This window comes from Melospiza georgiana, chromosome Z, assembly GCF_028018845.1.
Source record: "Melospiza georgiana isolate bMelGeo1 chromosome Z, bMelGeo1.pri, whole genome shotgun sequence".
Taxonomy (NCBI): Eukaryota; Metazoa; Chordata; class Aves; order Passeriformes; family Passerellidae; genus Melospiza; species Melospiza georgiana.
Window position 1 is genome coordinate 22625010 of NC_080465.1, and position 26136 is coordinate 22651145.

The 26136-nt window shown below is 43.8% G+C and overlaps 1 protein-coding gene across 3 annotated transcripts in view; it reads right to left on the reverse strand.

Moving 5' to 3' along the window:
• Positions 1–26136, reverse strand: part of PSD3 (pleckstrin and Sec7 domain containing 3) — a 107917-nt gene that overhangs the window by 32143 nt on the left and 49638 nt on the right. For 2 of the 3 annotated variants that reach the window (XM_058043560.1, XM_058043561.1), the window contains 3 exons: positions 25103–25215; positions 22299–22357; positions 18604–18693 (listed from right to left, as the gene is read on the reverse strand). In XM_058043560.1, the coding sequence (XP_057899543.1) occupies positions 18604–18693; positions 22299–22357; positions 25103–25215 (262 nt within the window). Of the gene's footprint in view, positions 1–6200; positions 6580–18603; positions 18694–22298; positions 22358–25102; positions 25216–26136 lie in introns of those variants that run through there. The other variant, XM_058043563.1, reaches the window with a different exon arrangement.

A 26136-nucleotide genomic window follows, 5' to 3' on the forward strand; every position in this document is an offset into this window, starting at 1 on the left:
TTCACTGACACCTCAGCAAGCAGACCTCTGCAAATACATGAGTTCTCATGCCTGCCCCAACTCACCTCTCTGGCAGATACTGCTGGCAAGGCTGCTGCTGGACTCACCAGCCTTTCAGAGCTGCTTTATGTCACTTCTCCAAAACAACTTCTACTTTAACATTTTCCTGATATCTTCCTGGGCTCTCATATGTTCCAGAGAAGCAAAATTTCCTCCTGCCACGTTTTGCAACCGGAACCATATGGATACAGCACAGCACCCTGATTTACCTCATGGCTATTTCCCAAGGCCCTGATATACAGAGTAGCTTCTTTCAATAGATATTTCTCCAGAGTATGACTAATTCAAACAAACTTGCAGACAAGCACTTAAATGCTTCGCTAAATTGCAACAAAATTCATCAGAGATTACAGCACGGTCATGGCTCTCACTGTACTTAGCTAGCTGCAAGGACAGGTATTATTAACTCATGTTTTCTCTCTGGGAAATGAAAAAAGAAAAAAAGCTCTCATTTACAGCACTCTTACAGATTGACAATAATCACCACTTCCTACCTGCTAGCCTGGGAAGCATTTGGCAAATTTGCTATGTAAGCCAGAAAATAGGAGGTTGAACCAGAGCAGTGAATGATAGAATGAATATTGCATAGGTGTCATCTTCCAAGCTGGACTGATACCAGTCAGAAAGTGGAAAGACTTTCTATCTCTTTTGTCACCCAAGGCTACTCTGAATAGGATCCAAACCCCCAGATACCAACTACTCAGCAGTGTCTGACTTCAATCCTTTGACTTTTTATCCCTATTATCCAGAACACTTATTCTTATAGCTTACAGCTTTCCCCTTTCTGATTAGTGTTCATCTCTAGGTACATCACACCTCAAGCTCTGCATGGCTATAAACTCCTTGAAGAAACAGGTGCAATTTTGAAGGCAGAATAAAAGAAATTGCTGCATGAAGGAGAACAGTAGGCAAAATCATAGGCACTTCCTCGTTTTAACTGCAATGCTGTTTCCTACAGCTCCAATTTGACCCTTAGAAGACTGAAGTGTAAAAAAAATGAGATTCGTTATGCGTTTGTGGCATTTGTTTGTATTTGTTCATAAACTAGGCAAGAAACACTTTCCCTTTTAAGTGGAAGGCTGTAGCTCTAAAAAACTGCTGAATTCCACCCCCATTTCCCTTTTGTAAGCAAGTAGGTCCACAAAAACCCCAGATTTCCACAAGCTCTCACTACTACTAAAATTGGTACTTTTATTCCAATTGGAAAGAAAAGCAAAACTATGGAGAGAATGCTCCTGAAAACTCCAGTTTATTTTACAAAGCTACCAAAGGAAAAAAGGTCATTCACCACCCTCACCTTCCTCAAAATCCTGTCACACGCATGAACCACTGGACCCATTTGAATAGGCTGCTCTTGTCACCTGCTAGCTGCCAGTGATGCTGTCAATCAGCCTCTGCATGCAGAAGCAGTGCACAAAAGAAAGGCACAACCAGGTGTGTACACAGGGACAAAGACACAGCAAATTATGCAGATACTGAGAGAGGTAAATCATCTAAGTTACAAGTAGACACAGGGCCCCCAAAACCTAGCCAGCAGGGTACAAGACGCTTGAAGAGATCCCAAAGCACTGTACAATTCCTCCCCTCAAAAAGCAACATAGAAGAAAGCTATTAACTTTCTGTTTGCACTAGCCCATGCAGAAAAGCCTAGGAAGAGGGAAAGAAATATACTACACATTTTTTACACCTACTCCATGCACAGAAGAGGAGCTGGAAACACCTGCTGTGAGCCAGTAAATAGGCAAAACTAAAACTAAGTTCATATAGACACCAGGGATGACCCAGACCGTCTTTTCTAGTTCTCGTCTCTCACAGTCTTTTCTTGCATCCAGCTCCTCCCTGATTTCTGGAGTCATTGTTGGAGGAATGATCATCTGATCATTGCAGAGGATAGCCTGGCTGGCTTTTGATGTCCCCAGAACAGGGATGCATGTGTGTTCTGAGGCAGGCCCTTGTCACACTTCCCTGCTGCCACTTCCAGAGGCAGCCCTGCCTGGATACATTTCTTCTTCACCTCCAGCTGATAATGGCATAGTTGACTTCAAGCAGCAAGGAAGCCCCATAAACACCTGAGGGCAAAGACATGCTCAGTCTTTGCAGTCACAGCACCTCCCCCAGTCACTCAGCACCTGTCCAGCGGCTTTGCCCTTTGGAGCTGAGCAGACAGACAGGCATCAGCTCCAGCTCCTGCCATATGTGCTTTACTGGAGGAAGAAAAAACAACCAAAGCAGCAGAACTCTACAAAAATAAAACAGGTTACAGAGGCAACAGATACTAGACATCACAATGTCCACATGGAGTCCTAATAGCTGTTAATGTGCTCATCCTTTGGAACCAGGGCATAGCTCTGTATCATTGCCTTCTGCCAAGTCTGGATGTGGAGCTATATTGCTTGCTATATACCACTCGTCGCTTGCTGTTTAGATCACTATCTGAAGGCTGGCCCTCACTTGGAACACAGATCTATACTACTCCACCACCTGCTATTTGCCACCCTCCCTTAAAACCCAGAGCTTGACATTTTCTCCTGTCCTCATGCAAGGATCTGTAACACCTGGCAAACGGAGGATAAGGATTCTGATCACTGAGTGCCTGTAGCTCGTTGCCAGATTCAAAGCCCACACACCCTCTATTTCTCATGCATTTTCCCCCCTTCAGATGGGGATGCAGCAAGGGTGCCAAAATAGTACCCCAAGAAGCCTGTGCATTAGTGCATGGCATCACGTCTGCTGATATTGCTCTCAATTTTAAATTCCACTGGTTTGTACAACAAACGTTCTTCTAACAAGCCAGCATACATTATTCATAAAACAGCACAGAGCTGTTCAGCAGCATATGGAACTGATGAATGCTGTTTTGGTGTAGGAGGAGATAGGGTTGATAGGAATGTTTTAGAAGGAAGGAAAGGAGATCATTTCACCCAGGGAATTTCAAGTGCGTCACCAACTGGAGGAGAACATTTCGAAGAGAAACTCCTCTGTTAAAAATCTGGTTTGTATATGGAGAAGGAGGGGGAGGGGGAGAAAAAAAAAGGAAAGAAAGATTGTGCCAGATATACCATCATAAAACAGAAAAGGATGGTTAGCTGTGGCTCCTGAGACACAGGAAATTAATGCCACAGAAGAAATGCATCCTCTGTATTAATACACATGGCTTGCTTGAAAAGATTTTTTTTCTGTACTTGCTGAAGTGCTTCATCAGTGTTATTGTAAAGGCAGCATACTGAATTATTACAGAAAAATAGAGAAAAGGCTAGAGAAGTACTTCTTGATAGTGGAGCACCTCCACAGCCTATTCCTACACAGCCTATTGCAAACTGTTTTATTGGCCCTGTGCATTTGCAGTCAGGACAGGCACAAGTACTTAGCAATTCAGTCCCTGGCTGCAGAAAAAATGTCTGTCAGAAAAAGAGACTACTGAGCATGCTGGGTCACACAGATGAGCCTAAGATACATAGACTCTCATTGCACACAGTCTGGACTTGAGCCTGCCTTCCACAGAACAATGGTACAAAATTCACAGCACCATTTCACAGGTTCTTCTGCCGGCCTAAAGCTGTGGTACCTCCTATAACACACACTTGGGATGCATCTCCCTAGTGAAGCCTGTCCACACAGAGGCAAGACCTGATGTGTGTCAAGGAGATAAAAGATACTTGGGCTACCTAGCTTCTCCAACACTGACATCAGGGAGACCTTTTCTGCAGGCACCATGCTGGCGCTTTGTTCATACTACTAAAGCATGAGGATACATAATACACTCTAGCTTACCAAAATAGGCTGAGTCATATAAGTGAAAAGTAAAAGAGGAGAATGTTTCTGAGGCACAAATGGTTTAAATCTATCTCTTGTCCAAAGTCAGCTGCAGCTGTCACAGAAACAGGTCTTGAGCATTGTACTCACTTTATATAGGGAGCAGATAAAATACAAGGCAGTCCAGACACAAAGAGGGAGACACACCCACAGAAATATGAAGTCCACAAACCAAACCTTACTTAAGACTGAGGAGATCTACATGGCACTGGTGTCCAGAAAAGCTCAGCCTAGAACCGAAGACATTTCCTGAGAAGTGATGCACAAACATATACGCACAGTTACAATAATAAAAAGAGCTCCTTTGCCACACTACAGATTAACCTCCAGGTTCTTCCACCAACAAAACAGTATCAAAGAGCCAAAGCTCAATTATAAATCGGTTCTCTAAATCAGCGACGTCAGCAAAAAAATGGGCAGACAAAAATCAGAAAGGGGATCAGAGAGATGGAAAGGACTGTCCAGAATCACAATATCAATCACTTGCAGAGCCATTTGTCATCTTATCAACCAGGCAAGCACCACTGAAGAGAATACAGGGATCTTCTCAGCCCTCCATAACACAGCTTTTACACATCTCAGATGCCCTACAGATACAAAAATCTTTGTTTGAAATAAGGAAACAGTACAAAAAACTGTAACAAAGCTGCAGTGTTCTTTCCAGCATATTGAGATAGGCAGGAAAAGAAGTGGATATCTCTCAAATAACAACCTACAGCACTTAGAAGGAAGAAAAGTGAATTCCATGGAGGAATGAACACAGAGCTTCCATTATTGCAGTAGTTAACAAATCATGTCAGACACCATCCCTGGGAGAAAGTCCCTGCCCTGAGAACGCTACACCATGCACACACAGTGGACACAAAACCTGGGAGAGGAAGATATATAATTAAGTAATTCATCCAGTGTCAAAAGACTTGAGTTTTTACCATATGCAAGAGAGTTTTCATGCATAAATCCTCCCACCAAATACCGTGCAATTACTCCCATGCTTAGGGTGAAAGTGATCACAAGAGCAGGGTCCCAGAGCACCTGCAAGATGCAGCCTTTACTTTGATATTTGTTGGAAAAGCACATACTGCATCAGCAACAGCCTGAAAATGATGGCTATGCTATTTCTCTACCCTAACTCAGCAATACACTACTTCTTAGTTATGATTTATAAGGTCCTGAAAACAGAGGCTTATTTAATTGAATTGAAAGAAATACTTAATATTTATTTCTGGTTGCAGTACCCTGTGATTTAAGTTACACAGCTCAGGCTCTGAAATGCTACACAACCTGTAAGCTAGCAGAGAGTGTTTTGCTAGGAACTACTGTGCAGTGCTGGGGTCTTTTCACCAGTGGCAGAGGAGGTTTCTCACAGAACAGACAGGAGATTTAGGGAAGGGACACCACAGGAAGATCCATGCATGGTGCCTGCTTTGCATGCACATGGACCCCAAGACATAGTTAAATGCTTGGCTGATGCGCATCTTTGCAAGAGGTCGTATCTTTTAATCCCAAGGTCAGAATCAACTGGCAATAATAATGAAATTAGAGGCATATTTTTGTCACTGCATAAAATTCATCCAACTCTTGGAGATATGGAGCACCTTTGAGAGGGAGACAGCTCTTAAAGCACTTGCCAGGAGTTCCTGGGTGCCTCTCCATTATTATGTGGGAGAGAAGGATGAGGAAAAAAAAGAGATGTTGCATGGTGTGGGGGTTGTTTGCTTAGGAACTGAATAACTGGGCTGGGCTGGGTGAGGAGATGCTGCATACAGTCACTGTAGCAGCTGGGAATAGCCTGTGCTACCAACCATTACAGTACTCTAATGTATTCCTATAAATGCACAAGCAATGCCTTCCTAATATTTATTAGGAATACTTGGCAGCAGTATTTAATCATGCATGCAACTGAGAAAATATTTTCACCTAGCATCCATACCTACTAAACCACAGAGCTGTAGGTAAGGACTAAAAATCATTTTTATATAGAAAACAATTCCGATTTAACAAATAATCTGAAGGACATCACCTGCCAACTCTGGCACATTTCTTAAGAGTAGAGCTCCAACCAGCACTGTCACTAGCAAGTTTTTCCTGTTTACTACTGTACAAAGCTACGTGACAGGGCATTCAACTAAGACCTGATCATTATAACACCAGAGCTGTTTCACCTTCAGGTCTCTCCTCAAATGCAGAGATTTTTTTTCATGACCTGACAGCAATTCTGTGATCACTGCAGATCATCCAGAGCTCTTAACTCCTGCAAAGCATAACCTTTTCCCAACACCAACCCCGCGCCTAACCAAGCAAAACAATACTAATATTTAGTCATTTACCTTGCTTTCTTTAGTAGAAAACTCAGAAGAGTTGGAGATTTTCATAGATTTTGACCGATGGGACTGCCGCCAGAGAGATTCTTCTCGGGAGTATTTCACCGAACCTGTGGCTCTCACCCGGACTTTGCTGGTGCTCTGAACACTGTTAACTCCAATCATTTCCGAAAGTGAGTGGATGGGATGGGAAAGAAGAAAGCTAATGAAACTTCCCAATCCCCTGCAGAGGAACTGGAAAAGGTTACAGCTGGAGAGCCCAGGCTCAAGCAATCAGTGTTTGCTTAAAGCACACTAAGCTGTTTTCTCCAGCATCTTCAGGCACAGTGTTTGGAGCCAGCCTGATTGTTCCAGGCATTGCTCACGTCACTGGATGGGAGAAAAAAAAAGAAAAAGAAAAGGAAGACGCTGATAGAAACTCCTCCCCTGCTCTGCTCTGCTCCCCTCTCCAGCATCAACTCCCCCTTCACACACACACCAACAGCAAGAGGAAGAGAGGTGGAGAGAAAGATGCTGGAACAAATGCCAGCAGATCAAGCAAGATATTCATTTTCAGTTCACGCAGCCACACTTCCCTGCCTGCAACAGCCTGCCATGCTCATTACTGCCTGCAATAACAAAGAACACTGCAAAAAGAGTCTTCAATCAACTGCCAGAAGCTACAGGCTTCTGGATGTGAGAAATACTGATGGATTCCCAGAGCACTGGAGAAATGAGTGAAAACCTACAGCACCATTACAAAGTACTGGCAAGCCCCAGAGAGACAAATCAGCAAATTTCCACAACTCTAAGTATTTGCACTCACTAGCCTGAGTCCTTGGGGTGCCTTCCAAAAGTGCAAGAGAGAGCAAGAGGGGTTTAGAGGGGCTTGGGGGAAAAGAGATGATTTTCCCAAGGTAATCAATGCAAACCAGTGGCAGAGTTGTGAACAAGCACCTAGGGACTCATCTCCCCGCTCAGCAGCCAGGAGAGCTGTAGCCACACCCCCACACGAGCAAACTGCATGCTCCAGTGGCTGATCCCACCAATGATGCAGCTGCCAAGCGGCACCCCTCATGGCAAACCCATACATAGCAAACCCATGCAGCCTAGTACCACTGCCAGAGGTACCGCTCAAACCCACACAAGCCTCGCTCCAGAGGCTAGGCATGCTCTCTGTGCCTGGAGCTACATGCCCTCATGCAGGGGACAAGGGGAGGCCAACGCCAAAAGGAGCTGGTACTCTTACTGAGGGGTGGATGTGCTAAATACAGGAAAAGAGAGATGTTTACCTCAGTGTTGCAAAAGCACCATCATTTCTGGCTCCTGGAGACCCAGAGTGCAGCAGACTGTGCATTGCCATGGCAACGCGCTCCAGTGTGAGAGAAGAGATTGCTCTGCTCTACTCTGCTCAGCACAGGATCGTGACAGCTGCCGACACACTGGACAGGTGAAGCAGCTTGTGTGAGCAGCAAGGGAAAAGTGGACAATGGGGACATTGTGACAAACCCAGAAAAGGCAAACAGTTTGTGCAGAGGGTGCATGAGGAGCTGGCAGACTCTGCAGCAAGGCTAATATCAGGTTCAGCAACCTGCCCCATACCGCCATATCAAAGGCAGGGCAAGGACAGCAGCAGTGATGTTGGGTTGTGGGAGGACATGAGGGCTCTCATCCCACTCACACAGGCAGCAAGTCTGCATGTAGACAGCAATGAGGGAGTGCTGTCTGGCATGCTGAGGTGAATGTCCCATGCTGAGATACTTCAAGCAGCCAAACGCTGGGTGAAGAGCCTCCAGTCTCTATTCACATATGAACCCTGTTCCATGTCTGCCAAGCCACGTGAAAGCAAAGTGAGAGTTTGCTTACCCCATGCCACATGTACAACAGCACCCAGGGGTAAATAAGATGCATATGAATTGAGTGGACTTTTCCCCTGGATACATCTTCTCAGTCTCTTGCAATCAGAAATTCACATCCTTACAGGGCAAATGGCTAGACAGCCACATGATGGTCCTATGTGCATTTCTGCTCATAAAAGATGCTGCTGTCTCCCTAGTATGCAACACCATTTCTGATAGCATTAACTCTTTGCTACTGTTGTCCCCAATGATGCTACAAGGTGCATATCCTTCCCACAGATTCTAACTGGTGTGGACCCTGCTGAAGGACAACAATCAGTGGAACAGGGAACAGCTTACCTAAGTATCAACATAAAAACTGCCCCTGGAGTAGGGAACTTCTGATTGCTCACAGATTCTGCCTCCATCCTGCTTGAGGGACTGATATCTTCCCTTCTGGCCAACAAGAAAAATACATTTTCATTTCCACCACAGTCAGATGTAGCAAGCCCATCCCTACCTCACACATTAAGATCAAATCCCAAATGTGCCCCTTGTCATTGACAGAGGATAACTGAAAGGAACCTTTTTCCCTGGCAATAATCATGCTCTGAGTTACTTCTGCCACTTCACTAAAAAGGTTTTATGTTACTTAACCCATGTGAAATTACTCACTGCTTGTGCGAAAGCTTTTCAAAGAAAATCTCTTCTTAGAGGAAATTTGCACTGCAGTCAAACCGCTCCAGATGAGCTAAGCAGCAGGTCCTGACAGGTGCTACGTAAATGGCCACAAATCACTCTCTATCCTAGCAGCCCCCTGCCTGGCAGATTATTCTTGCTCTCAGATTTATAGGGCCAACTCCCCAGGCTCTCAACATATCTGAAATAATTATACTGCCTAAATATCACACACAGACCTAGGCCAGTGTCAATTACACAGAGCAATTTTATTATTAAACACAAGCTAGACTGAATCAAAACAATATTTCTCTTCTGTTGCCCACAGCATCATCACTGCTGCCTAATTGCAGCAGTTCATCTAGTATTCTCTGAGCTGAAGTTAGCAGATCCTCAGGTTGGACAGGAACCTTATTTCAGAAAGGAACAAGTCTGTTTCTGCAGCAGTCCAAAACTCCAAGGATTTTCTTTCTTCTTCTTTCTTCAGTGTTTTCTGAGAAAACACTTCTCAGCTCACACTCTCCCAAAGAGAGCCTCCTGAGAGAACACATTTGAAGCCTTAAATATCTTCAGATTGGGGATTCAGTTTAGATTTCATCAGCGTCCCTGATTTTCATCTGCAAGTGATAATACAATCTTGTACTCCTGAGTCATTACTCTGTGTACATATTCACAGTTATTCTGGGGAAAGGCCATGCTTTGACATTAGAGAAGACCCATCATTTTACAAATTATTATGCACACAGGATTGATTTATGTCTGTAACTGAGCAACAGGAATTTCTGAGGGAAAAGTGTTTTGTTAGCATAAATAGAGGGATAGAAAGGACATTTTTAAAGAGGGGCTGAAATAGCTGTGAAGTATCAGAAAAAGCAGAGCTGACCACATCCAGCGGACACCCCAAGTGTTTCAAGAATTCAGAACCTTCCTCTTGTTCAGAGGTCAAGCAAAGAGGTTATCGGAAAGGGGCACAATGTTTAGGCAGTGACACCACTGGGGTGACCAAAAGGACTGTGACCCTATAGAGACCTTCCCAATCAGTTCCTCTAAGGAACAAGCCATAAACCAGCAGGAAAACTTAAAACTTTGGGTCAAAACAGATGCAGGAACAGAAAACCAGAGTTTTTATTATTCCTTCCACCTCATCCTTTTAAAACCATACAAAAGCTTTTGTCTTGTCACATGGCACTATGTCAGACCCCATCACCCATAGAGGAAATGGGCAGCTGTTCCAACTTACCCTGAAATAAGCTCATTCCCATCTGTTCCTCCCACCAGTCAAGTTTCCCTGGGAGGCAAAACGTACCCAGTCCTTGCTTGGTCTTCCTAATATCATTCAGCAAATCAACAACGCAAGAAGAAAAAATGCAGAATTCAAAGTAAAATTCAATATTGGCTTTTGAAGTACAAACCTAAGGACCACATTACTGCATCTAAAGAACTCCAATGTCCTCAAACAAAGTCACAAGAATCCTCTAGAATCATTTAAGCCTGATGTCAACTACAAATACAAACAACACAAACTGACAAAATACATAAACACATGCATATCAATTACTTAAAACATAGCCTCAAAAGCCAGTAACATATTTGTGTAGCACAGAAAGGGAAAACTACTTAATGTTGCCACTAAATGCTGTTTGTTAAATAAACTACATTAAATCTTTCCGTCATCCTTCATTTTTCTTTCTTTCATGTTTTTTTTTCCTTCTCCCCAAAATAGGAAGGGCAAAGTCAATTCTGACAGATAAGCTACTCTTAACACAATGGCTACAGAACTAGAGCTTAAAACTGATCAACAGTAAAATTCCTGTAATATTAAGATAACAATTTCTGAGGTCTACTGACTAGGGGGAGCTGACAATCAAGATTAAATGGCTCCTGCGAACAGCAGAAATATTAGAGCAGCCACTTAATTTCTACATGCACATGCAACCAGGTCAACAGGAATGCTAGCAGGGTAAAAGCTGGAATGATGGGAGAACAAGGTATGACTGCATGAGGACAACTGAACTATCTCTGGTTTAAGTTACATGAGAAGAAGGCTAAAAGAGCATATACAGCCAGCAGCTCACAGTCAAAGCACAAGTCTTAACAACTGACTTTTTACATCAATAAGCACCTAGAAGTGAGCAGAATCACAAAACCACAACAAGTGGTGGAAGCTCATATTAATCCTTGTATCACTATGTCTCTGGGAACCACAGTGCATCTTGTGCCAAAAGAAACCACTCCTATGGTAAATGCCCTGCTGAGAATGACAGGAGATCACAGCTTTAATGAAAATAAGCCATTGGATAATAACAGGGATGCAAATATATCATGCACCCTGCTATCCTGATCAGCACTGCAAGTAAAGAGATGTCTTCAACCATCTTCATGCTCCTCACAGCAGGAGCTGAAAACAGCTGTTTTGCAGACTAGCTGTTGTACTGCCTGGCAAAGCACTATAGTATGGAAGGGGGAAAAATTCCTCTTCTTGAATTCCTCCTTTTAGGAATTATCATCTACTGTCAACAGAGCTCACAGAAATTAAGTGAGCCATACAGTATGCAGACTAACACAGACCACCAAGTTCCTTAATTTAAAGCTGACAAATGGAGCTACAGAAAACAGCAGCACTTCGAAAAAATCCATAAAAGCATCAAAACCCTAAAATTCTCCATAGCTGTGACAGAAACCCACAGGAAATTGATTGAAGAAGTGATGTAAAGTCTACAAACTATCTCAGATCAGTGGCAAACAACCTCTGCCTCTGTCCCTGCAAGTGAGCATGCTCTGAATCAAGACCACTGAAATAAACTCCTCAGCCTAGAGATCTGCATTAAAAAAAAAAAAAAAGAAAGAAAAAAAAAAAGGAAAAACGATCTCCCTCCCAGGCTTCTCTCTGACTCAAATAGCAAACACAAAATAGCAACAAAGGGAAAAAGGAAAAGGAAGGGGAGTACAAGGAAGGGGAGAGGAGTGGGAGAAAGAGGAAGAAGGCAAAAGGATGGGGGCAAAAAGAAAGAAAGGGGGCACAATAGGGACAAGTGGGAGGAGAGATAGGGAGGAAGGAAACTGAGGCCACTCTAAGATCCACACAGGTTACAAGCTGGTGTCACCTGTGGCTGTAGGCATTGCACTGTGGAAGGGGGAAAAATAGGCATAGCCTTTGACTTACCTTTTCTCCACAATTCCATCTACCTATGGAGTCATGTCCAGCTACCTTGCCCCAAAAGCAGATTAAATCCTTCCTACCTCTCTTGACACCTTCCAGAACCCATTTGTCAACAGGACAGAAAACTGGTGCCTTGGATTTGCCCCATATTAGTACAAGGATCCTGTGAATACTTAATCATCCAAGAAAGCATGACTTTGGAAGGAAACTAAATATTCCATTTAACATCACAGGAAAGAAGAAAAAAAAAAAATAATCTGAATTTAGGGAGCAGCCTAATACTCTTATTTGAAAGTAAACAGTGTAACTGGGTCAGGGAGAGAATAGTCCAATGCTACTTGAAAAGTGTGGCAACAAACAGAAGGGAGGAATACCGAAGATTTATACAGCAGTAATTCTAAAGCTGATGGAAGGAATGTTCTCTCTTCTTCTTCCTTTTTTTTTTTTCCAATATGGTATAAATTATATTCGTACTCTTCCTTCCCTTGAGATGCAGCACTGAACTTAAATTTCAAGCAGATCAGTGGGTGGAAGATCAAAGAATGTTTTTCAGAATTTGTTTTCTACCTACATGGAGGTGGGAGTAATAAGTCATAGGGACCAAAATGTATGTGTGACATTGTATTAGAGAATTCCCAGTCTGAAAAGAGCCCAGAATTCCTCTTTTAATGTGGCAGAATGCATCATTCCTGGAGACTACCAGTCTGTATCCTCCACACTTGACAGATGACATTCATCCTTGGGACCTGCTATGCATTTCAGTTACAGTAGGAGACAAGCTGATGGCCTTGGCTATCTAAGAGGCTGGAGAAGTCAGACATCAAATAATTCCCTTGTCTCATCAACCTGGACAAGACACCACAGACAGGTTGCCTCCACAGATGAAAATTAACCCCCTATATGTTCATTATGAGGCTGGTATTGAGCCACATAATTGCAGCCAGTAGCAATGGAAATTCTTAGCTGACTCTGCTTGGGTTTCACTCCTTGCTGACACAAAAGCCTGGCAGGCTACGTGAGATCTTTTGAATAACAATTGGAAAGTAAAGAGGTGAAAGGTTGAAGGAGCAAAAAATAATTCAGAGAAATGCAGATTGTCAAAGCAGAATAGATCCATCCTGAAATCCAGTCTGCTTCCTAGTAAGATAAGCAATCCCTCATTCCACCCCTAGACTATGCAGAGCAATCCTAATTCTTGGATCATCTTCAAAACATTTTATGTTTTAAGCCTTGTTTAAAGATCTGCTTTCCCTGCTCAGAGACAGCTGGTATTAGGCTTTTGATATTATAAGGCTTTCTTCAACTCAATATCTGGGTTTGACTTGAGAAAAAATATATAGATGATAGATTTTTCTTTTTATATGCACTGAGGTAACCTCCTGAAATGCAAAAAGAAAGTATATTTGCATTTCAACAGGGCACGCAGGAATGTGTCAGAAACCTCTGTAATTCAAGGGACACAAAGCAATACACACGCCATCATAACCTGGTCCAATTTTCAGTTCTGCATAGGCATGCTTTAAATGGCTATTGCTCTTGAATAGACAAATGACAACACTGAAAAAACTCCAAGTTGAAGGAAACAAAGGTTATCATGGCAGGAAGGCTCTCTGCAAGGATAGAGAAGAGTGAAGACAAGCCTGGTGTTCCCTACAGTCACCTACAGCTCCCTACGGATCTGTGGCTCCTCTGAGAGTGAAAGTATGCTTCATAAACAACTGCTTAAGACAAGGATTAGCAATTTAAACCTACATTACCTGACTTTTATACTGCCAGATTAGACTCTGTTGTCTCCTAGCAGCTGAAAGGGGCCCTCTGTAACGGGAACTTCTAATTCATACAGATAAGAAATGGCCCAAAAATACTATTTCCATCAGAAGTATTTTGAAGAGAAAAAACTTTATTTTGGGGAAGAGATCAGGAGCTACATCTTGTTTCTTATTCCGTGAAGCAAAGGCATCTGGTCCTTATCTCTTTATCTCCTTATCTTCTAGTCTTATTCCATGAAGCAAAGGCATCTGGTCCTCTCTCTCCTCTGCCCACTGCTGCAGGGTGTTACAGCAGTCAATGAGGTCCTCCTGGGGCCATCCTGGCTTGCTGTCACACACTCTCATCTCCCCAACTTCATCAGGTTTCCCTGGAAGGTGGGAATTTCTTGCCAAAAAGCCATGAAATGGATGAAGTACACGGACTGCTGATGAGAGCAATTAGGGGGCACACAGCAGTCCAATTAGTGTGAGTTCCTCTCCATAAAGGAGGGCTGAGGCTGTGCAGGGAGATGTTAGCCACCTGATGTTCATTCTCTCTGCTAAATACCTGAAATTATTGAAATGGATGAAGTAAGATGCCATGAAGTAAGACGAATTTAATTCTCTTTGAATTGAGTATTTGTTTTGGAGGGCTTTCAAAGGGAATTAAAAAAAAAAAAAAAAAGAGAGGGAGAGCCAGAGAAAACAGAAAGACAGTGGCAAAAACACCCCGTAATTGAAGTGGAGGGAACTGACAGCAACATGAGATAAACCCTACTTTGCAGCTTCTATAGGAAATTGCATATCCCAGAAATCCTAATCAAGAATTCAGATCATTTAGGAAATTAGGGATGGGTTCTTCAGAAGAGTTCAGCACCAGCAACTCCAAGTTAATTTGGTCACTTCATTACAGTGCTTCTGCAGGAGATAAGGCCTACCCAAAAAAAACCCTTTGAGAAAAAGCAGACTTTTTATGCAAGATTGGCATCTAATCTCCATCAGCAGTCCCTGAAAGGATGAGTCTAGCCAAGTGCATCCCAGGTACTTCAGCATGATAGACATTCCCAGACGGGATAACAGGTCAGAGAAGTGCTACCACCTCCTACCAAAAGACACACAGCCAGGTATGACTTCCGCACTTCATGTCATGGGGCAGCACCACTACCATGGGTCAGCCCATGTCAGAGGTTGGGCGACGCCTGTGATTTCATGAATGAGGTGTGTTGTAAATGCAGAGGACATTTACTTACACAGGACAGGTGGTACTTTGCATGCAGCCTAACAACAGAGTACCCCTCCCAGAACACTGCCTAACAAAAGCAGGGATCCATGTCCTCATGCCTTCTTGCAGGCTCTCTGTGGACCACACAAGACACATTCTCTCCTTACATATGAAAGGCCTTGTTAATGCTACCTTCCTGGAGTGAACTTTCACACACTTTGTCTCAAAATCGTAGGAGCAATGGGGTGTAGGACAGTCGGGACGGACGGAGACGAGAGATCTCCGAAGCCAGGTCATGGAACTTGTGGTTTATCGCCAAGGGCCTGCGTGCTGCAGCCCCGCTTGGAGCTGCCAGCCGCAGCCCAGAGCAGGCCGGAGAAAAGAGAGGGGTAGAGAGGATGAGAGGGTAAGAGCAAAAGGGTAAGAGAGCAAAAGTATAAGAGAGTAAAAGGGGTAAGAGAGCGAAGTTCTCGTTACAATACAATAAATCCTCTTTTGTGTTGAATAGAATCACTACATAACCATATTGAGTTACATTTTAAACCTTAAAAACTACTCTTTAAACCCCTTCTGCCAAGCTAGTAGGGTCTGCTCTGACTTTTGGACTTGTCTGCAAGCAGAAGGTTTTGCTTCATCAAAAAGAGATTACCTTCAATCGGCCACACCATTGTTTTCCCATTGTTCAGTAACTAAGGGATCTTAAAGCTTGCTTTCATTTCAATCTCGCTTATAGTTTCTATATTCTCAAAATCTTTTGCCAAACAATCATATTTATAAGGCTTTCCTGTTTCATCATCCTCAACAAAAATGCCAAGAGGAAAACATTGTGGCCAGCACCATACCAGCACTTTATTTGTGGGGACCACACTGCCCTTAGGAATTGAAGCAAGAATGTAAGGCCAAAATTAGGCTCTTTCCAAGCAAATCTCCTCTTCATTCCAGAAAATCTTGTGAAGCCCAGCTCTGAAGAAGGCTATGGTCACACAGTACAATTTCCTAACATATAATTGTGAAGATGATATCATTACAGAAGATTAAAGCTGGTGTGAGCATGTGAGAAAGAAACCACTCCTACATTGTAATCATGAGGTTCTTAACACTGCCAAAATGTCAGACTGATTTTGTTTTCTTTCCAAGGAGGGAGAGCCTAGCCATGGCTCCTCTTTCTATATATATATGTGTGTGTGATAAATACATGAATACTACAAGCAGACCCCACGAGGACAAGTGCGCTTTTAATCACAGTTTGGTGTATTTGTCTTTATGAGTCCCAACTGCAAAAGCAACCTTGGATGTGACTAAACGAGTGAGGAAAAAGGCAATGAACCTTTGTGCAGACAGGTGTACAAAAGCAAAACCTTTTTCAATGTTAAATGGACAGCAAGACACAAGGTGAGCAAGATCACGTTAGCATTTCTCATTTCTGCTTTCAAACCAGAGTGAAATAATCTGTTCTTAAAGCACAACTAGTGACATACAGAGAATCAGGTCATGAAGGCCTTGTGGTTTGTACCAAAAGTGTTCTTATTATTGGAAAAAAACTGTAATAAAACATACAGATAGCTCCCCCAGGAAGGTGAAAGAAAGGAGTAACTTGATCCAACATCCCAAGTTTTCTGAGGCTGATCACACAAAAGGGTGTCCCTCCTCACATGCTGATGTCTGTCCCTTGTGTTATTTCCCTATCCTGACGAAACATTCAGGGACGCACTCCAAAGAGTGAAGGGATTGACTGAAGGCAACATCTGACTGATGCCTGTCAACCAGCTTTCCTGGATAGCACAAGCATTTGCATTTGCACCCCTGACTCTGAGAAGTGAATCCACAATAAATGCTGCACAGAGCTTCACAAGCCCTGGATGAACAGCCTTCCTTCCCCTCCACTACTGCTCAGCTTTGCTCTGGGGCTCAGCAGAGCTTCATACAAGGGTGCAACAGGGCCACATGGAGAACACAGAGAGACTGCAGAGGCAGAAAAGCCCACTTGCTTCACCACAGGTCTGCATTAGTCACCAGTGGGTGCCCAGGACCTCGCTCCCACAGGGACACACTGCCACCCTGTGGAAACCACTCTTCCTCTCCCAGGCAGCTGGGCAAGGATATAGGGAGAAGGCTAGCAGCCTCACCCATGCTAGGCGGCTACACAGCTAATGCAGCAGCAAACCACATACACTTTGGTGCTGTGATGAAGAAGGGTGCTGTGAATTTAATTTATTGAGACTAATGCAAAAATTAATTTCCACTAATTCTTAGTAATCGCACATTTAGTGGCAGCATGGCTGCTGTGAACACAGTAGCACAATTACTCGTACTCACTCCACTCCCTTCCACTAATAAATTAAAAAACAAGGGTCAGTTTATCAAATCTTCAGACAAGCCAGATGAGAAAAGAAAGCTGGGTGCCACCTCTGTCCCCAAGACAGCATACAGAAAAGGGCAGAAAGCCTTAAAGCAACATGAAACACCAACACCAAACTTCTTCCATTTGTCTACATCCAAAAAATCCTGAGCCCTGGTATTTGCTTTGGGTGAAGAGTCAGACATCCCTAGCATTAGCAGGTGAGCACTAAACATGAAGGTACAGCCCCAGCTGCATAATTCTGTCAGGAGGAAAACAAACAGCAGGTGAGAACCATTGGAAGTCTCTTGTCAGTACACTCAGGTTATTTACACACAATCTGGAGATCTATTTATTCAGTAAGGGCTGTAATTAGCCTGCAAATTAATCTCAACACATCCCTCTATGGCAAACGGAGAAATGAGATTCCTTTGGGGGAAAAAATAATTTACTTGTGGCTGCTGACAGATATACAGACTCAAAAATTAAAGACATTAAATCTAAAATTTAATATTCCTCATTGCTTAGTAAGAACTGAAGCAGGAGGGTCCAACAAAAATCTCCCTGAAGAAGATTAAGAAAATGAAGAAATTACCAATACTAGAAGACAAACCCTGCTGCTTTCAACTATGCAGGTAAATCTGTATTTCACAATGATTCTGACACAAAACTCACACAAGAGATGGCAACTCATTTGGTTGGTTTCAATAGGCACTGGAACAGCTGTCAGATGTGGCAGCCTCTTATTTTTATTTCCATTACAAAAAATAAATAAATTATGAACTCGAGTGTATGCACACCCGTCTTCATTTAAACAATGTGCTGTTTCGTGCTAGCAAAACAAAAAAGAAGCAAAACATTCTCATTATTACTGACAATAAAACAAGGTTTGTCCTGCTCAGCCTCTTCCCTCATTCTTCAGATTTAACTCCTAGCACAAACTTAATGAACAAAAGCTGAAGCAACACAGCCTGTGCCAGACAGCACATTATAATCTGAAATTACATCTCCAGCTCTAATATGAATATCCCAAAGCACCTTTGATGAAAAAAACCACACGCCTTCCAGATTGTACACAGAGATCAGGCTTAGCCTTTAATGTATTCACATTCAGAGCCAACTGGCTGCTTCTGTCCGCTGCAATGAGGAGACAGCACTCTGGGCTGGCATGACCACAGGAGTTTACAAAGCACACAGCTCTGGGGCAAGACCTGCTGCAGCTCAGTTTCACCTCTGTGCTGCAGAGAGCCACCTTCGCTATCAAGTAAAGGCAAGAGGGAAAACAAGAGAATAAACATTTTATATATTATATATGTTCTGGGAGGAGAAATGGCCCCATCACTTGTCATGTTTGACAATTAAGATTCAGAAAATGCAAGATGGGTGTTTTGTTTTGAACCATCTTTCAACAGAAATGAAACCCACGTTCTGCAGTTAATTCCTTACCTTCAAGAGCCCTCTCGGGAAGTCTTTGCCATCATTCATCCCCTGGAGGTTAGCAACAAACTCTTGGCAGGTCATCTTTTTCCCAATGTTCTGAAAGGAGTGTCAGAGAAACACAACATCATATTCCTGTTGCTTTCCATAACAACAGAACAAGCAACATCCGATTAAATGCATCTTCCTGCTTTCCCTTAAGCCCAAGCCAGGCAGCACTAAGAACACATTCAGGAGATTACTCATAGATGAGCATCCTTGTATGCATATAGCTAGAAAAGGGAACCCTTTTGCACCCAAAGGCCCACATACACCCCCAAAAAAACCCCAGCTTAATACTGGGGGTAATGAAGAGGACAATGATGAAGATCTTTCGTATTTGCATGGTGCCTTATATCCCCATGTCTCCAGAAGCTCTACCAGTCTCTGATGGAAAAGCTCTACTTAAATCTGCTGTGGGGCACCAGGAAACAGGTGACTGAGGCCCTTTCTAGATCCTTCCCTTACAATTTCAAATGCTCCCTTTCAGTGGCAACTGCTGTGAGTTGGAGTGTGACGCCCAGGCATGGCCACTACCTTTTCTGATTCACAGGCTGAAGCTGCTTTGACATTTCCATAGGCTCGCTCTCTTCTCTCTCCTCCTGTCCAAGTCTCTGACTGAAAAGTTGACCAAATTAGCCACAAACAGAAAGGAAAAGTTTGGCTGTCCCTACATGTCTGTGTAGGAGCCAAACTACATCCAGAAGTTTGAGGCTTATTGAATCCCTGCCTTCATCACCCCTCAAAGTGTCTGTACACAGTCCCCTAGGTGTTAGAAGGGTCCTGCTTAGTATGCGGGGAGCCTGGTGAGCAGGCAACAATTACAACACTGCATTGATGAAAAAGGACACCGAAGATATCTGAGGAAAGGAAAGCAGCCTGAGATGAGCTGTGAAACACAGTATAGACAGAGGGGAAAATAGGGCTCTGTGACAGGAATCTTTGATGATAGCACCACTGTCAGTCAAGAGATGGAAGTGAAGACTTTTCCACTGTCAGGGCATGTTTTGTCTGTAGAAATACAGCAGAAGAGTTCTGTGTGAACTCTGTCTACGGCTAGGACCAGGAGCCCAAATTAACACAGGCCTGGTGCCCTTAGTTGGTAATACAGGCCATTCGATGTTATGAATTACACAACAGCTTAAAGTGCATATCCTCTATTTCCCTTCCATAATGTTTGATCAGGAAAACCACCAAATCTTGGCCATCAGCCTCACCTTGCCAATAAAGAACATCCCATAGCCTGCAGCCAGCACAAACCTACAGAAAGAAGGCAAGCAGTAACCCTGGAACAATTCATGGCTTCCCACAAAAGGATGGCTCCTGACAACACAGATGGGCTGTAACCCTGGCTCTATGGTTGCAAAGCTTATAGAATACAGCTTATAACTTCAGTCTTCAGGTGCAGGCTGGAGCTGGTCTAGTAGAGACTTACAAATGCTTTCCTTTCTCCCTGCAACTTCAGCCTACTTCTATTTGTTTCCTCCAAGCAGCAGTTGGCAGCTTCCCCATGCTGACCAAAGCCAACAATGCAGACAAATTGCTGTTTTGCTGCAGGATCAAAGCTGACATCTTCATACAGTGCCACAGAGGTTCCAGAGGATGTGCCTGGTGGTCTAGAGATACCTCAAAACTCTCCAGCACCAATGTGGGTGATGACCTTTGTGTAGAGAAGCAAGCATGCATTTCCAAAACACATCTAGCAAAAATGTTTAGTTACAAATAGAAGTGTGGCAAGACAGGGAACATAAAGGGGATTAAGTAAAAGTTTGTCTACAAGAGTTAAAGGCAAGTGTGAACTGAAGGCAAAGCAGCTGCATTACAGCCCTACAAGCAGTGGAGCTGATTGTGAAATAGAAATGTCTGTGCTTATGATCAGTATGTCAGTAACAAATAGAGCAGCGTATAGACAAGCCCTGTGACTCATTTGCTTCCTGCTCCAGCAGAATCCTGGTAAGGATGGGGCAAAGTGTTATCTTTGTTAGGAAATAGGCAATTAGGCATATCTGCAAGGGCTGCATTCCAAATCAAAAACACCAAACTTACCACCTATGTGGAAAAGGCAAAGCAGTAAGAGGAAGTCCAAAATCAGAGGAAATCAGAGGGTTTGAGGGAACACGATGGCACACCCATGGACATAATACAAGTAGGAGTCTGGGAAATACTACAGCTGCCTGTACCTAACAACACAGTGTCAACTGCATTGGGGTAAGTCTCCAAAGTTACACACTGCAACAACCAGAGTCAGCAGCAGCAATGATGGGTCAGAGCTAAATTGTTTTTTCCAGTACCTACTGAAGACAGTACTAAAGCACTAAAGCATCGCAGGGAGCACTAAAGCATCACAGGGAGCAATGGGAATTGCTGTCAGGCTAATGCATGACCATTATTTGGTCTCCCTCCCTGGACTGTGAGGCCAGGCAGTCTGTAAAGCAGGAGCTCCAGGCTGCTCACCATTCTGGGGAGTGGGATACCTCTGCAGAAAGACTCAGGTGTCCTCAAGAGAAGCCATGTGTGCTAAGAGACAAACTGCAGCACATTCCTGTACACCTCGCGTCCACTCATTCAGTAGGGAAGGCTAAGCCATCAGAGAAAAAAATTCTTCACAACTCCCTACCCCCTCCTGCTTCCACAACCTGCAGACAAAGGCATTCCATTAATAGGAGGTGGGTCTCAGAACTCCTTGTGAATACTCAAGTCTTGGTTTTACTACCTGCACCGCCACAGGGGCCAAGTAGCCCATTTAGACAGACCCAGGATGCCTCTATGTCCTGCTGCCCAATGCAAAGCTCTTGGTGCATAAGAGTTCCCAACAGACATCCTCCTGGGAGAGCCCTTGCAAGTGCAGTGGAGGGCCAGAGAGAAGCTTCAGAGCTACCTGGCTAAAGCCATTGCTTTTGTATACTACAATGCCATGTTCCCTGTGTTTTTACACACTCCATCCTAACTCCAGGGCAGAGGAAGCCTCTCATCAGCATGGGAATACCTTGCATAGCTGGTGTATTGCACCATGGGTGCTGAAATACCCATCCTAAGGCTGCTGGCACCCTGTAGCAGTGTGACTAAGAGAACTCAAACCAGAATACTATTTCACCCAGGCAGGCAATGGGGTGAGGTGCGCAGTACAGGAACACAGGGCTCCCACTCAGCATGCTCACATCCCCCCTCCATTCTCTTGGTTTTGAGTATACCCATCCTTTGTCTGTGCAAAACTCTGCTTCCACCAGATGTGCCCCCTGCAACTGAATGCCTGCAAACATCACTCTCCCTTTGTGACTTTCCCAAAAGGTCTTCTTCACCTCCCATCTCTATTCTGCCTTCCCACATGTTTGTACATACTGCAAAGGGGAAGCCAATCCCACGCACAGCTTCCCGGTCAGAGCCTGCTGCAGGAAGGATGGTAAGCACACCGGAAAGATGGCCCTAAGGTCAGGGAGTATGCTCAGACATTATTGCAATGCCAGGCACAATGCCAGCTTACACATGATTGATCAAGGCATGCTGGAAAGGCCTGCCCAGGACAACAGCCTAGGAGTGCAGCCTTCTCACTGTTTGCCATCTGCAAGGGCTTCAGAAGAAGGCCACCAGCACCGGGACCGCCACAAGCTACCTAGTCCCAGCATGGTGTGGATAGGAGCAGTCTACACAAAGCTATGCATACTCACATGGCCATGGAGGTCTGTGTTCAGCAGCATCATGGCACACGTGAGACAGTGAACTCCATCTGCAGAAAGAGAAATAACCAGAGTCACATGCAAACCCACATCTGGACCTTCAAGAATCTGAAACTGAGACTCATAGATTAACTAAGGCTGTTCCCTTCATAAGAATCTGTTTTATCAAGAAATACACATAATTAAATAAATTAACAATGAGGTCATCATACAGCTGGAAACCAGAACAGTCTTTCTTTCATCCTTTAATAACTCTCAAAACTGTCTTGCAGCACCCATGGATGAGGCAAGCAAGACAGGAAATCATGCTATCACTCTTAGCTTGCTAATAGCAACACTACAGTCTGAATCAACACCTCCTTCTTCATTTACTTCAGTGCAGAAAGGGAAAAGTAAAATACATTTTTTCTTGTGTAAGGAGTGGGTGCAGCAGGGTATCCTGTTTTTCTTCCCCTCTGGCTTAGTCCTCATTCACAGCTCAATTAGACCTAATTTTGGAGGAATACAGTCAGTTACTTGTGCTGCCTTGGCTGCATGTTGGGTAGAGAGCACTCCAGGGTCTTCTAAGCTGGTCCTGTGGCCAAGGCCCTCAGCAATAAGTCAGATTCACAGAACCACAGAATAGAGTCGGAGGACTGAGAGACTGAAGAAAATTATTACTGGCTCAAAATAACAGAAATGTGTGTGTAGGGGGAGCAGCTCTGCAGAAAATGGGATGGTGCACTGCTCCACACCCCACTCTCTGGAGCCTCTAGTTCAGAACTGCCACTAATCACTGGCACACTGAAAGCAATGCCTCACACTCTGCCCTGGAGCCCCGGGGTGGCCAGATGACTGGAAGTACCCCCGGGGGTTGCTTGCCACAGGAAGCCAGAGCAGACCCCAGGCCATGTGGTTGTGTTCCTATTGTCTTTGGATAGCTGAAACCACACTAGGATCCAGGCCAGTAGCTGTACCTTGGTTTTTTGCTCTTTATTTTTGTATATTTTTCCTCTTCTCTACTCCTAATTTCCATTTTCTGACATATGGGTAATTAAGATTGGATGAGTAAAGTTTACTAAGTCAATGGTCTGTGAAATGCTTTATTTTGATTGAATGTTTGTTTTAAATTCCTGATTTTCTAAGGTTTGCTAGGAAAGTTTGGTTGTGAACATTCTGGGAACTTTTTTCAAGTTCTTCTTTGTGCCCAACTCAGGAAAAAGTAGTAGTATCTTAGACCCTTTTTGAATAACCTTTCCAAGCAAGTTTAGAAGGCATTCTATAAGGATCATGGAGTTCAACTCCTGGCTCTGCACAGGACATCCCTATGTATCACACCATGTGCTTGAGAGAATTGTCCAAACACTTCTTGAGCTTTGCCAGGCTGGTGCTGTGATCACTTCCCTGGAGAGCCTGTTACAGCGCCCAACTACCCATTGGGAGAAGAACCTCTCTCTGATGTCTACCTAAACCTCTGCTGACACAACTTTTAAGGCTCTGCTCAGAGCCTCAGCTCCTAATTCCCTCTGCTCCTGTCACTGTCACCACAGAGAAAAGATCAGTGCCTGCCCCTCACCCTCCCCTCATGAAGGAGCTGTGGACTGCAAGGAGGTCTCCCATCAGTCTCCTCTTTTCCAGACTCTGCAAATTCTGTGATCTCACTGCTCCTCATTTGGCTTCCCCTCTAGACCTTTCTCCATCTTCACATCCTTTTTCAGAATACTCTCTGATAGGTTTGTATCTTTCTTATATCGTGGTGCCCAAACAGCGCATAGTACTAAGATCCTGGGTTAAGTGTGCAGGATTTAAATGCTTACTCGGGGTCCAAAGTCACAATACCCCTCTTGCAGTCTTGACTAGAGTAAGGCAGCCATATCATCAGGCAATCATCATTGTTTCACTCTGGACATGACGCACTTGTTCTGACTGCCTACAGTGTCTTGAAATAAGAAAGGCAATAGGCACATTACAGAGATAGCACAGGAGCAGATCCTATCTTACTCCCAACTTTCTCCTCCCCTGCATGACAGCCAGTAAAGCTGAAGAGGTGCGATGTGCCCAAACATTATCTCAATGAAACAGGGGTAGGTCACAAAGCAAGGGGTAAGGAGGCACAGTGGTACCTCCAACTGTAGCAGCTCTTTCTCACACATTAAACTTAAAGTACAGTTAAACTGATGATTGCCTTCTTTTTCAGTGTGTGATCAGCATGTGCTGCAATCACAGGGCCACAAGGCTCTGCCAGCATGTCTGGCTGAACATAGCAGTTACGCCAACAGACAGTTTGTCCTCTTCTGCAATCCCAGTTTTCTCAGGATTGATCTATGTGCTTGTTTGTTTCCATCATTTATTTCCAAACTGACTGAAAACATTGGCAAGGAGAAGCACTCTGACTGATGTTAGCTAGTCGAGATGAAACCATGCCAGGGTCTGGATACAGCACTCAAAATTCATCACCACAACTGGCAAGAACTGGTATGCCTGATGCCAGTGCATGCAGATACAAGTGCTGAATGGAGCACGGAAAGTGAACAACCTCTCTTTCACGTGTCACAGGACCTATTCTTGTCCACATGAGTGTAGCTGGAGTACAAGCACCCACACACCAAACCCAGCAAGACCAGAAACCACAAGTGAGGACAAATCTGGAGGTGCCACAACTGAGGATTTGTATTGAGGACCTATTTATATAGAATACCTTTTGTGCTGAGGGTTTCAGAGACAGTCTCTAAAGTGTGGCACAGTGACCACACAGCTTCATTTTCCAGGCATACACCATATGTGTGGAAAGACCTCAATATCAGGAACAAAGTTACCTTGAGAAGAAATGGTGTTTGGGTTGCACTGGTAGTATCTGCTGGAGAAGTGGATTAAAACTCTCTCTCGTTCCTGAGTTTCTCCAATAAGTGAAAAGGCTTTAAAGAAACTCCTAAAAGAGCAGTGGGAAAAAAAGTGAAATTAAGGTAATATATCTCTTTTTGCTTCACACAGTGCACAGAGCAAAGCACACATCACAGTAAGAAGTACATAAGCACACATTCAGTTCCAAGAAGCCTTTCTAGGAAATTGGGCTATCATTCTGCATGCAATTAACTCAAATATTTTAGTAAATGAAAGAAGATTTAAATTACTATTGGTCTCAGCCACTGAATATGCAAAATAGTAAGTAATTCCACTATTTGAAATAGCTGTTCTTACTTTTAATTTTTTTCCTATGGGCAAGGAATTGAAACATGTATTCTTTATGCCTGCTAAGATATCCAGGATGTTCCCTATTCTCTTCTAATTGCCCACCATCCCTGCACCTTTTAACTTTACTTCATTAGTACTGTTTTCCAAATCAGAAAAGCTACTCCAGGTGGTGAAGTAGTGCACAGCACTCACAGCTAACACCGAAATGTGTGGTCACTTATCAGAATGGCCAGGACCATAACAGATGGAGAGGAGTGTGACTACTTGGACCTGCAGAAAATATCTGAGCAAAAGGGCAGAAGACTTGCAACATCTTCCACTGAGCTTCAACAACAGGAGGAGTAACTTGGCCCTCCTGAGGTTCTTGCTTATGAGAGCCCAGCACACAGAGCTGGTGCACATCTGGGCATTCACTGGATACAGCCAACAAGCCTGTGCAGAGAGAGGTGGGGACGACACACATCTTTCACTTCTATTCCCCTGCTTGACCACACCTCCTCTTAACCACATTGCTGTTCTTTCCATACAGAAAAATGTACCTCACAGCCAAAGATGACCTTCTACATTCATTTATCAAGATGCTTCTAGAAAATACTGAAAACACAAAACTTTTGTATCTGAAGTAAGAAGACATACAGAATGACGGTCTTACAGACAA